This window comes from Diplotaxodon limnothrissa, linkage group LG23, assembly GCF_057381915.1.
Source record: "Diplotaxodon limnothrissa isolate DT_005_m linkage group LG23, D_limnothrissa_male_GT1.1, whole genome shotgun sequence".
Lineage (NCBI taxonomy): Eukaryota > Metazoa > Chordata > Actinopteri > Cichliformes > Cichlidae > Diplotaxodon > Diplotaxodon limnothrissa.
In genome coordinates, this window is record NC_140617.1 from 48,947,760 (window position 1) to 48,961,278 (window position 13,519).

General features: G+C 40.4%; 1 protein-coding gene across 1 annotated transcript in view; it reads left to right on the forward strand.

Moving 5' to 3' along the window:
* pudp (pseudouridine 5'-phosphatase) overlaps nt 1–12,561 on the forward strand; it is a 30,500-nt gene extending 17,939 nt beyond the window's left edge. The window contains exon 4 of the mRNA XM_085348263.1: nt 12,278–12,561. Within this exon, the coding sequence (XP_085204389.1) occupies nt 12,278–12,454 (177 nt within the window). The 3' untranslated portion in view covers nt 12,455–12,561. The remainder of the gene's footprint in view (nt 1–12,277) is intronic.
* The last annotated feature ends 958 nt before the right edge of the window (nt 12,562–13,519 follow it).

Below are 13,519 nucleotides of genomic sequence, written 5' to 3' on the forward strand. Positions count from 1 at the left end.
CCCAGCATGAGTAGAGGTCTCTTTTTTTCCTCTTGTACTTTCCCATTGTAGTGTATATTTCAGTGTTTTTCTGTAACGCTACCGATCTCCGACCTGTATCCCCATGTGGTGTCTGTGTCGTGGGTGTAAGGTCGCGCGGGGGGAGGGGGTCCTATTTCACTGCAGGGCAACCTGCACGTGGCGAATAAAGCCTTGATTGATTGATTGATTGATTGATTGATTGATTGATTGATTGACCCCTTGCATTCTGCCCATCACCTGCCCTCCGGAGGCGCCTCAGACCAGTTGTGTCTCACACGTCCAGACAAAAACATTTTCCTCCCCTCGGCCATTTGGACTGTTAACCCTTTAACACTCAGTTTTGCGTAACTATTTTTAAATCCCGGTAGCTCTGCAACTACTTAAGGTAGCGCAATAATTTTTTTGCATATGAAACCGGAGGAGTTGTACTTACATCTTATGCCATCAGCTTGTCCTCGGTCACAGTTTCCTTCCACATAAAGCTTTGCAAAAACTGCATAAAAAGCACTTGCAGCAACAAAAACATAATATTCCAGAAACACGCTTTGCCGATCTGATCAGCTGTTCGTAACACTTCCTACGTCCATCAGCGCGAACTATCGCATGTCCGCCATGACCTGCCTGAACAGAGCGTTCTCACTCCCGAGGCGTAACATGTCGACGTTTTGTCACGTCCCGCGGCGTTCCTGAGGAACGCGAAAGGAGACCTTCGGCGTTCTTATGGTACGCGGCGGGTTATGGCTGGAATCCAGTGCAATGACGCTCCCGCGGTAGTAGACGTTCCAGCCCTGTATTCCAGCCCTAAACCTAACCTTATCCCTAGCCCTGACCATAACCTTATTCCTGACCTTAACCAGGACTTTAATGATGTTAAATAGCGTGTTTCTAAGCGATTTGAAGAAAAAGAGCGAACATGTGTAGGTTCAGTCCAGACGGTTCTCATATTTCCTCTTTTTCCGAGGTCGTCATTTAGGAACGTGGTGGGTAGCCGAAAACGTAATATGGTGACGATTTGTCACCTAGCGTAAAATGTTACGCTTTGGGAGTGAGAACGGGTTGGCCTGAAACCAGAAGTGATGTCATTTTGAGGAAATGTAGTTTTTTTTTATCTTCAGGGCCTTATGAGCCTATACTGGTGTTTTTAAAAGTTATGTTTGACTTTATGACTTTCTGTGTCGTTTCTGGGATGCTGAGGACTCATATTGCACTGCTGGAAATAGTTTATTTTGATGCATATGCTGTTTTTTTGCAAATTTGCAGTATAATATTTATTTTCGTTTTTCCTGCAGTATATAAAAATTAGTGTATTTCAAAAATAAAACTATGAAGACACTCAAAATAAATTTCCTGTGGTGGGAAACTATTTTGTGCAACTTTTTTGTATTTGCAGTTTTGAGGGATAAACCTCTTAAATTTCTCTAACTAGAAATATATGTTAAAAAAACAAAAACGATTTTCAATTTTATATGTAGTTTATTGCACTTTTTTGCAATTTATGTAATTACTATGCACTTAATGCAAACATATTATTAAAATTTGGACTATAATGGGTATATTGATGTATAACAACTTGAAATGCTCCCAAAAAATGGCTCCACAGCATGTAAAAATATAAAATAAGCTCTGGCGGACTTGGTTCTATGGTAGGTCTTAAAGGGTTAACAAACCCTATCCCCCCACATCCCACCCCTGCCCAGCCACTCACCAATCTGACCCTCATCATTCAGGCCACTCACACATGGACTCATATACATTTCTCCTGTTTGTCATTTATTCCTGCTCTCCTACATTTTTGTTGTACATGTGCAATGACAATAAAAGCCTATTCTATTCTATTCTATTCTATTTCCATCCACCGCTGTTCTGATCACGCCTATGTATATCCTCCAGAGAACTGAGGAAAAAAGAATCCTGTCATTGAATTTTTTTTCCTGCCTCTTTGGAGCTAAAAGAGGACACTCAAACACATGACGTGTCAGTGGAGAGCCCGGGATGTCCTCCATTTAGTACATCAGGACTTAGTAGGGTAGCTCAAACAAGTCAAAAGATGTAAACCAAAAACAAATATCCATTAAAGAGGACATAAATGAATAGGCTTGGTTCTCTATATAGCCCTTGATGCTAAACCTGGCTCAGCCCTTAGCTTTCTAGTGTCATTAGCACTAAATTCATAAATATCCAGAGGCAGCACACATAATAGCGCTGGACTTTCATCATGTTGAGTCAAAGCAGTGCTGCTGAAATTCCACCAGCATATGAACTGTGCTACACACAGGAAAAACCTACTGGATAAAGTCTACTCCAAAATCAAATAGGGATACAGGAAGGGATGAGGATCGAGAACTGGTTCTTGTAGAGAACCGCTTCGCCGTAGTCCAATTCCTTGGATTCATTAGTTTGCCTGCCTATCGATCCCGCTTATCGGTTCTTGCACTCTCGCTACAATCAGCTGATTTCAGTTAATCAGAGGAGGAAAATAGTGACGCAGTCTGCAGCGTGGACATTAGTTTTATTATTATTGCACAAAAGGATGAGAGCGTGATGGTAAAGTGGAGACTGCTCCAGGACAGAAACAACTGCATCACACTGTTGACACAACTTGCACCTGCACAGACAGCATGCTAACACTAAGCTAGCCAAGAACCCAGAGTGATGTTAAAGCTGAGTAAATGCTGACCCCAGCACTGTGATAAAGGGAGCTGTGATTTGCAGTGAAGCTGCTGAACTTCAACAGGTAACAAACTGATGAGCAGTCAGGCTGCAGCCTGTTCATGTTTCTACAGTAGAATCACAATCACTTTCTTTTTGTGCTGGTTTTCATCTTTGCTTTGTGCTATCGGCTTTGTGTTCATTCCTATTGACTAAGAGGAAGATCACATGTGCCCTCATTGGAATAGGGTTTGGTGTTGGTGTGTGTAGCTGTAAATTTGGTTTGATGGTCTCTCTTCAAAGCTACAAAGCTGGAGGAGTAGGCTACATCTGTACTTTCCTAGCACTTCACAGACATAACACTGACAAAAACATCTGGGTGTATGCCAACCAGAGGTCAGGACCCTGCTTAGGAACAAAAACACTGCTTTTACTGTAGATCGAACTGATGTGGTACTCTGCAGTGCAGCCAGGATATATCTGGCATCATAAGTTGGATTATAGAAATAACTGTTTTCAACAAAAAACATCAGAAGTAGCCACATCACATAATGTGATTATGTGGAAGTCATAAATCACAAAGACAGGAGCTGTGGAAGGACTTCAGTGCCAAAAGCTGCACAAGGTTGATTGGATATAAAATCATCAGCACAAGTTTCGTGAGAACGGTTAGTAATGGGAATGGAAGAAATATACAATGACCATCAGTCGTCCTTGGTCTGGAGCTCCATGCACGATCTTGCCTCATGGAGTGAGGAAGATGGGGATCAGCCCAAAACTACACAGAGGGAGCTGTTTAATGATCTAAAGGCAGTCAAGATGGCAATCGATTTCCCTCAGCCAGAACACTGGAGATAGCAGATACTGCTATGGCAACCAAGGAGTGACTTAAGAAGCACATTAAGGTCATGGAGAGTGCCAGTGTCCAGACCTCGGTCCTATAGGAAACCTGTGGAAGGAGCTGAAGCTTCGAGATGCCAAGCAGCAGCCAAGAAAACAAAAGGATTTAAGAGTTTCTGTAAAGAGGAGACGACCAAAATCCCTCCTGAGATATGTGCAAACCTGGTGACCAACTACAAGAAACATCTTCTCGCTAACTGCCAACAAGCGTTTCTCTACCAAGTAGGGCTGCACGATTAATCGTTAGAAAATCGTGATCTCAATTCTAAGCAAAAAAATCGTGATTCTCATTTTATGCAAAATCCTGCAGCCCTACTACCAAGTACTGTCATATTTCGCTCAGCGATCGAATACTTATTTCACTAATGCCGTGGAAATAAATGTGTTTTATCTGGAGTTTTGGTTGATATCCTGTCAAATGTTTGTGTATGTGTGCGTCATCATATGTGCTGGTTTACAGGCGGCACTTTTTAATTAGTCCTATTTAACTTAAAATAACACTTTCCAAAAATAGATTTTCCAGACAAGCAGGAGAAAAGTAGGTTTCTCACACAGATCAGCACCTATTGAAAGCCTTCTTTATGGCTCATGGTTTCTATATTGTTTTGGCATTTTTTGCACATAGCACCTGTTGATGTTTAAATTTCAGACATACAAGTTACATAATATATTATATACTGGCATTATTGTTTGAAACATGAAGACATGAAAGTGATATAAAGCTTGATTCTATATTCATAAAGCGTATTAGGTTTGCAGTACAGTGTATCGCCTTCCCACTATTTCTACTATCTCTTTGCTTTGAATCTAAACATGCAATTTCAGTTCAATTCAGTTGTGTTTATATAGCACCGAAATACAACAACAATACAATAATACAGAGAAAATCACAACAGTCATATGACCCCCTATGAGCAAACATGTGGCGACAGTAGGAAAGAAAAACTCCCTTTTAACAGGAAGAAACCTTCTGCAGTGCCAGGTTCAGGAGGGGCGGGGCCATCTGCTGCAACAGGTTGGGGATGAGGATACAAAGACAGGACAACGACACGCTGTGGAAGAGCGCGAGGGATTAATAATAAGTAATAACTGAACACAGAGAGGTGTATAAAAGAGGAAACACTCAAGTGCTCTGTTGGGGTGATGCGGTACTGTAAGGTCATTAAGATGAGACGGGTGCTCCGTTGCACAGCAGGTAATTGAGGATGTTCCTCACAGCTCAGTAACCTGCTGTGCAATATAGGTGATGATCTGTATTAAATGACAAACTAAAAATATCTATGATTTCACATTATGGTCTTTTGTTTTAAGGTATTGCAAAATATATTGTTCCATATTTCTTCCATCATTACATCTCCATTTTATCACAGGCGAGAGCTGTTCGCACATTATTCCACTCGTGAGACCCCATGGCAGGCTTACACACCTTAAACTCATAATGTTAAAAATGAACCTCTGTGTTAACGGCTAAAACTGCTGCTGCAGTGTAATATATTTTATATAATGTATATAATAATTTTACCTTTGGCCTTTAATCGTGTTTTCTTGAAGAACGTCTTATATGTTATATTTCTATACTTGTGTTTGAAATGCTCCAGAACAAGTTGAAGTACTGATTCAACTTCTTTACTCTAGTAAAAGTGGAAAAAGTACTCTAATACTAATAATGTAATACAAAGTACTCTAATTCTAATGAATGCATTCAGTTTGAATATTATTTAGGACACAAGCAGTAAAAGAGAGTTATGTTGCCAACAGTGTTGGTCAAGTTACTTGAAAAAAGTATATCAGTAACTAATTACTGATTACTTCCCCCAAAAAGTAATCCCGTTACTTTACTGATTACTTATTTTCAAAAGTAATTAATTACTTAGTTACTTAGTTACTTTTTAAAAACACGATTTACAACCTGAATAGGTGATAAAGTGATAGATCTTTCAGCCCAATTCTACTTTTTCTGCATAATCCATCATACAAAATGTAATCAAATGGAAAAGTCTCTTTTTAAAACTTTTATAGTTTTATTAATTTTAATCTTTTAACTTTATGCATCAAGCAAAAATTTAATTATATGCAACATTCTCTGACTGGAAGAAATTAGTTTAACATTTAAACCTATTTTCTGCAGATTCCAGCACATAAAATATTTTATTTTTTTGTGTTTACACTCAGTCTTTCAAATAGATGCAAGTAAAACACAGCAGAAAATAAATAAAATCAAAGACTAGCGGTCCTGTTGCTCTATTTTCACCTGTACGGCAGGAGTTAGGTAGGCGGAGGTTTACCCTGGTGCAGGTGTGCCGCAGCGGTCAGTGGAAGGATACGGCAGTTACTCTGTGAATTTTCCAGTACGTCATAGCGCACTCGGAGCTTGCTTGGAAGTTTAGGGGTTTTTTTCGCTGTAAAAAGATGTTTTCTTCCCACGCACAATGCTAATGGACACTAATGTTTTTGTCACTTTTTATGGAATCAAACTCAAAGTAAGGTCAGTACTTCCACGCTTTAAACGCTGCACGCTCATACTCTCTCCCGCACTCGATATATGATCCATTGTTGATCTGCACACAGCTGTTGTCACAACCGTAGCACTCGCTTACGTCACTGTCATGAGACATTCTCGCAAAAAAATCACGGTTTTAGTAACGCAGTAACGCAGCGTTCCTACGGGAAAGTAACGGTAATCTAATTACCGTTTTTGCAATAGTAATCCCTTACTTTACTAGTTACTTGAAAAAAGTAATCGGATTACAGTAACGCGTTACAAGTAACGCGTTACTGCCCATCTCTGGTTGCCAACATGGTAGAGGGTGACTTATCCTCTACACCTAAACAGACATGAGAGCAGTCAGGGGTGAAAGTGAGATTCAGCAAGTGGGGAAAATCCTCAGATCAGTTGTAGTGGCTCTGAATTGAATTGAATTCAACACGATGAAAGCAGATGTTTCATTTCCAGTTTACTGTATATTGTCTTCATACTAGAGCAGATACAGTTGGTATAACAAATTCAGTGAATTAATCTGTGTCGTCTGTATAAATGTAAATTAACTCTGCTACACTCTGCTAACCCAAAACTAACCACAGGTCATCAGGACTTCCTGATGCTTGTTTTAATCAGCTATCACGACCGTGGTATTAAATTGCTCCTTATTACACAGAAACTATGCACAGGTGTCATTACTATTTTTTAGGTTTGTTTTAAAAGGTTATTATTTGGTTATTAATGTGTTATTAAATAGAAACAGGCAGTTTTGCATTTTGCAGCTCAGGTATTTCAGTGGTAATAACACTGTATTATCTTCTTGTTCCTCCCTTGTTACCCTATTATTAACAATTTATTATGGAGTTGTATTTCCATATTATTACCCCCAGTTTGTGGGTTCTCATTATTCTATTACATAAATTTCAGGGCAGTATTACTCAGCTGTAACCGCTGTTGCTACCTTGATATTAATGGGTACTAAGTGGTTTTTACTTTGCTAATTGCATAGTAATAACATAGAAATTACCATATTATTATGTTCTTGTGTCTGCCGTGTTTCCCTACTCTGACCTCTTTATTATAAAGCTTTAATACAAAACTCCTACCAGTTTTAGTTTGTCAGCAATTCTCAAACCTACCGAAACATGACAGGTTGACATGACAGGACATGTTGTAGAAACATTATGTCATGTAGAAATGTTAGTCCTCTTTCCTTTTCTGGAGTGCTAGCTAGATGCTGATTACACAGTAGCAGTGTTGATGAGGGTTAGAGTCACCCAAATGGCAGCAGTGCAGTCCTATGTTATTTAAATTGCTTGATTTTTTTTAAATTAAAACTGCAAAGATGCTATTGTTTTTGTTGCATTAGAATCTTGACTTTTCTCTGATTTCGGGGAAATAATTGTGCAGAGTAAAAATGGTAAATGGCCTGTATTTGTACAGCGCTTTTCTAGTCCGTAAAGCGCTTTACACAACCATTCACACACACATTCACACACTGGTGATGGCAGCTACATTGTAGCCACAGCCACCCTGGGGCGCACTGACAGAGGCGAGGCTGCCGGACACTGGTGCCACCGGGCCCTCTGACCACCACCAGTAGGCAACGGGTGAAGTGTCTTGCCCAAGGACACAACGACCGAGACTGTCCAAGCCGGGGCTCGAACCGGCAACCTTCCGATTACAAGGCGAACTCCCAACTCTTGAGCCACGATCGTAATTGTGCAGCGTTCTTGAGGGTAAATGACGGCTAATCTGTAGCTGCCTCCACCAGTGTGTGAATGTGAGAGTGAATGAATAGTGGAATTGTACAGCGCTTTGAGGGTCCTGAAAAGCGCTGTATAAATGCAATCCATTATTATTATTTATTATTAATCTCTGGGTAGAAAGAAATTATATTTCAGGTTGTACGCACTGTTCACCTCAGTCGCATTAATCTTGTAGATGAGAGCCTTGTTTACTGAACTGTTGTCCATAGCCAGCAGCATAGACTGTAGCCAGTCAAGTTGCCTCCAAATCACAGCATGCAGGCATTTGCTGCTGTCACATTATTGCACCATGCTCCTCTAAAGGGGCAATGTGTTTGCATTAGAGGGCCAAATGTCTGTGTATGAATCTGCCCACAGCAAACACACAGCTCTGCCTCACTGTACTTTGTCTTGACTCGTTCAGCAGTGTGTACTCGAGTACACAGTGAATCCAGATTGTGTTGGTTCTGCTGGTTCTTGCGTGTTTGGGAGCAGGCCCCAGGACAGGTTGTAAATCTTACATAGTACCTTTTGAAGAGCAGGACCAGTGGGCGCTGTGTCTCCTCATAACTCTGCTCATGGGGATCTTAAGTCAGGAGGCTGGGCGGAGTCAGTTGGAAGCTTTGAATTTGGATTCCCTGAAGATGGCCTTCGTGTGTAATTATGTATAATGTACATTGTTTTTCCTTTTTTTAACTTCTGGGAGTTCACCACTCACCTTTGTACCATTTGGACTTGATCAACTTGAACTTCAATAAATAACTGGAAACACTGGGGTGGTCCAAAACCTTTGACCAGTAGTGTATCTAACATGCATATAATCCTTTCAGTGGTTCTTTTTTCTTTTTGCTATTTCTGTTGATCCACAGATTTGTTTTGTGCAGCTCTAGAAATTTTTAGTTCATTTCTTTAACTTTTGACTTTTGTAATCCACCCAAGCTATTAGTCTGCTGTGCATCTGTGTCTGTTTTCATCCAGTTCAGCACAATCAGGAAGCAGATTTAAAGGTCATTGCACGAGCTCATTGGATAATTACCGTTTTTAATTGCTCTCAATCAAGGGAATTAGCAAGAGTGCTCTGGACTCTGAGTGTTTCCACCACCATTGTTCAAGATCCTTCAGTTTCAGGATTAGTGACATCACAGAAGTCAATTATGTTTTAAAGAGGCTTGAGGATGCCCCTTTGTTCAGCCTGAGCATTAGACTTGAAATGAACAAGAGTTTTTAAGGCTTCAGTAAAGCTTAGCGTTTGGTGACTCCTGTAGAGCTTAAGATTCATTAAACTGCAACTTCCTTTATTCACACTCAAGTGCTGTTTGGAGCCATAAGCCACAAAAAAGAAAAAATGGAATTGAAAGAGAAATTTGTGATAAAGAGAAAAAAGAAAGTACACCCTCTGTCAGTTGTAAAGATATAATAAAGAACTGTCCAGCCCATACCAGGTGTTAGAATGAAGGTAATACAACCTGAAAAACAACTCATGTCGCATTTCGCTATATTTGTTTATTCATCAAAGACTAAGCCAAAATGTAGAAGCACTGTGTGAATAAATCATAACCCCTATTTCAGGATAAAACGCATAAAACAACAAAACTCAGTTTAAACAGAGCATTTGGAGATGAAAAACAAAAACACAACAGCGCAATGTCATTGTGAGGCACCCACTCTTCATTAAACAGTGGTCCATTCTCTGGGAACGGAGGAGACCAAATGTTTGACTTTAGTGAATGAATGTTACTATTCACTTAAACCAGGAGCACTTTTTTATGCTTTTCCTACACAAGTGCTTTCTATCTAACATTCACACACATTCATACTGATGCATAATAGACATCGTCTATTTTTATGCTGCTGAAAGAGAACAACAGGAAACAGCTGGGCGAGAGGCAGTTAATTGTAGAAAATCACCAAAAAAGGAATCGTATCTAGCTGTCACTGACTAGCTGTCACTGATGCATGATAATATACTCTGCTTATGCATACAGGGTGTGTACAGCCCTTTAAAATAGTGTATTTCCACTTTGAGCTCTACCGCAGCGGTCCCCAACCTTTTTTGCGCCACGGACCAGTTTATGCCCGACAATATTTTCCAGGACCGGCCTTTAAGGTGTCGCGGATAAATACAACAAAATAAAACCGGTACCGGTACCGAAAAAAAGATTTGTTCATAACACACGTGAAAAGACCCAGGAAAGAAGAAGTGGAGAGCAACTTAGGGTTAGTATCTTGGCCAAAGATATTTGGCATGCACACTGCACCAGCCAGGGATCCATAACTAGATAATCTGGTCTACCTCCTGAGTTACAGCCAGCCCGATATTTCTAGAGTTCTGAGTCCTTTTGTGACCTCCTGGATGAGTTGTCAGTGTGCTTTTGGAGGATTTTTTATAGTCTGGCCACTCCTGAAAACATTTTGTGCATTATAGTTTTACAGCTGATCAAAAACAACAATACTTTTCCCCAAAACAGAAATCAAAGTTCCAAACATGAACTCAGTAATGAGGAGCTCCACCGTTATTGTTGATCACTTCAAAAATCCGTTGTGGCATGCTCAATGCAAGCCTTTCCATGAGGTGAGTGGGAACATTTCTCCAAGTGGTGAAGACGGCTACACGAAGGGCATCTTCTGTCTGGAACTGTTGTCCATTTTTGTAAACGTCCCTCACCATCCATCCCCAAAGGCTCTCAGTTGGATTTAGATCAGGGGAACACGCAGGATGGTCCAAAAGAGCGATGTTATTCCCCTGGAAGTCTTCAGCATACCAAGACATTTTGAACTATTTATTGTTCCCAACTTTGTAGGAACAGTTTTGGGATGGCTCCTTCCTGTTCCAAAGTGACTCAACAATTCCCATAAACACACCCATACATCCTAAATATTGTGGAAAAGCCTTACTTGAAGACTTTAAGCTGTAATAGCTGCAAAGGGTGGGCCAGCATCATAATAAACCCTATGGATTAAGAATGGGATGTCATATGTGTGTGGAGGCAGAAGAGCAAACAGTGCATCTCTGTGCCAAACTGAAAACTTTGTCTGTTGTTGCTGACATTTATTTTGACTAAAGGATGAATTTCTCAGATCCGTTTGCGTGCTATCAGAATTCCCTTTTTTCCGAAGAGTTACACAGAAAGTCTTGAGGGAATTTGATTATAGAAATATTCATTTGGATGAGTCAAGGACTAACAGTTGAAGGTGAAGATCAGTGCACCCTCACACAAAACACTTCTTTTTCTAATTCTGACAACGTTTTAGATAAATCTTGAACAAGATCAATTAACTGTGCTGATTGTACTGATTTTCTGCTGCAAGTCTGTGTTTACTGTTCACTTTACTGGTCAAGTGTCATGGGCTTAATTTCAGCTGCGTTTAAATAGTTCACCTCCAACATCACCGTATATTTATTACTATGTTCAGTTCCAGCCTGTTTGAAAAGAAAATGGAAAAAGAAGTTTCTTATATATTTCCTGTGGTAAATTCAGAAGATCTAGTTTATTTATTTGTTTGTATTTTGTCTTTTTTATATTGCTTAAAAATAAATTGTGTCCACAGTAGAAATTTCAACCTCTAGCTCTATGAGATGTGATCATAGATGCATTTGCTCCTGTGGGCTGTGTGTTGATAGCGTCCAATTTGTTAAAACAAATATACTGACTTACACAGGATTGTCTTGACTCCTGTGCGGCTGGTATTTTCACATACCACCCTAGAAGTCCTGTCAGGACCACTTGCATATATGCTCTGCAGTTGCACCATGGACATGCACAAACATCAGCTTTACTGTGAAACTGATGACGCTGTCAGAGCAGTTTGGTCATAGTGGATTCCACAGTGCATTAACTCAGCAGAACCGCTGCTGAGCATCACACGTCATCATGCAGCTGCCCACAGTGCAGTGAAAACCCACGATCTTTGTTTACCACTACCTCTAAACTGGGCTCCCACCTGACGGTGTCGTTTTCCTCACAGTTTGAAGGTGGTCATTCTGACAGACAGTAGCACAGCAGGCAGATTCTCAACCACTTGAGCACCATTGAGTCTGTCATGGACCCTGATATTGTTGTATAACCATCACATTTTCATAAAATAGGAAAAGATGAAGAACTTCTGGGTAATCCTTAGTGACATGAAATAAAAGCAATAAATTATTGTAGAGTCTGTAACTTAAAATCACCTTGTGGCTGTTGTGATTTGGCGCTATCTAAATAAAACTGAATCTACGGGGAGGTTGAGGGGGAGCACTGGCAGCTGCAGTATGTTTGAAGTTTTGGCCTGCATTATGGCTCATCAGGGTCATTATTCTTAAAATAAATGGATATTCTACCTGACAGGATTAAGCAGAGTCAAGCTACAGAGAAAAAATTAATTATACTTTTATATAATTATATAATTTTCTCTCATGTTTGTGCCATCTGAGGAGGTGAAATCCAGGTGAGTATATAGGATAATATCACTGTTTTTCTTTTCTCCTGTCTTTGCCCAGTGCTTGGTGTTTGAAGATGCTCCCAATGGTGTAAAGGCAGCACTGGCAGCAGGAATGCAGGTGGTCGCGATTCCCGATGACAACCTGGACCGCAGCCTTATCCAGGAGGCTACGCTGCGACTAAGGAGTATGGAGGAGTTTGAGCCGGAGCTCTTTGGCCTGCCAGCATATGACTGAAATGGCTCATACCCCAGCACGTAATTCAGGAAGCTAGTAACCATTGTTAATTGATTGGTTGTTAAACAATAACTTCATAAATGAGTAAACTATTAGTAAATGGATGGGCACCGTAAATCTGCAAATGTAAATCTGTATTACACCTACACATCTTACTTACTAAAAAGTTGAACCTGATGGTTCTAATCTTTGTTCCAAAGGGAACCGTTCAGCTTAGGGTGGTGGTGATGTAAACTACGTCATGTGACTCGTCTTATTATCGTACTCCTGTTATCGAAAGGCTCATTTGAACCGTACAAAAATCTAATAAAGAAAACATCAGCAGTTTGAGTTGAGCCATGTTCAGGTTCTTCACTGTCACCTGTAAAATACCCAGAGTAGCAGGCACATTGGCCCTTATTCAATGATGCACAATACAAACACACACGCACAAGTAATTGTCTTACATTCGTTAGGTGACTTTTTAATCTGATAATTTAATTTAATAATGAATGGTTAATATTAGCGTCGGTGCTGTTATCCCGAAGTATATATCCTCATATTATGAACTGTAGCTTCTCGGAGGAGTCACTGGAAAAGCTTCAGATGCAGGTCTGTCATTCTAACACAGTATCACCTTTTGTGGTCGTCTGGATGTGGACACATCGCGAAGTTGAAGTTGTTCTTGTCATACACTTCGTCTAAGATGCCTTTTTGAAATGTCAGAGACAATCCTCCTCTGCTCAGTGTGATCCAGTGAAGAGGCTGTGAGTCGTCCTCACTCCTGAACTGACTCCATCTGCTTGCAGAGCAGGCTTTAATGGGGGAACCCTGGAGCAGGCTGGAGGAGGCTGGTGCCGCAGCTCCTCAGTCTACTCCCATCGACTCCCCTTTCATAGCCTCACATCCTCAACAACAAGGTCGTCTCAGCTGTTTTTTTCTTCTGTGCTTGTTGCTTACAGAGTCGTCACTGTCTCTGGGCCTGAAATGTGATTGTTTCATTTTCTGTGTGTCTTCATTTCTTGTTTCCAGCAAGGCAAAGGTGTTTTTTTACATTTTGTTTCCAAAAGAATTATGCCTGAAAAA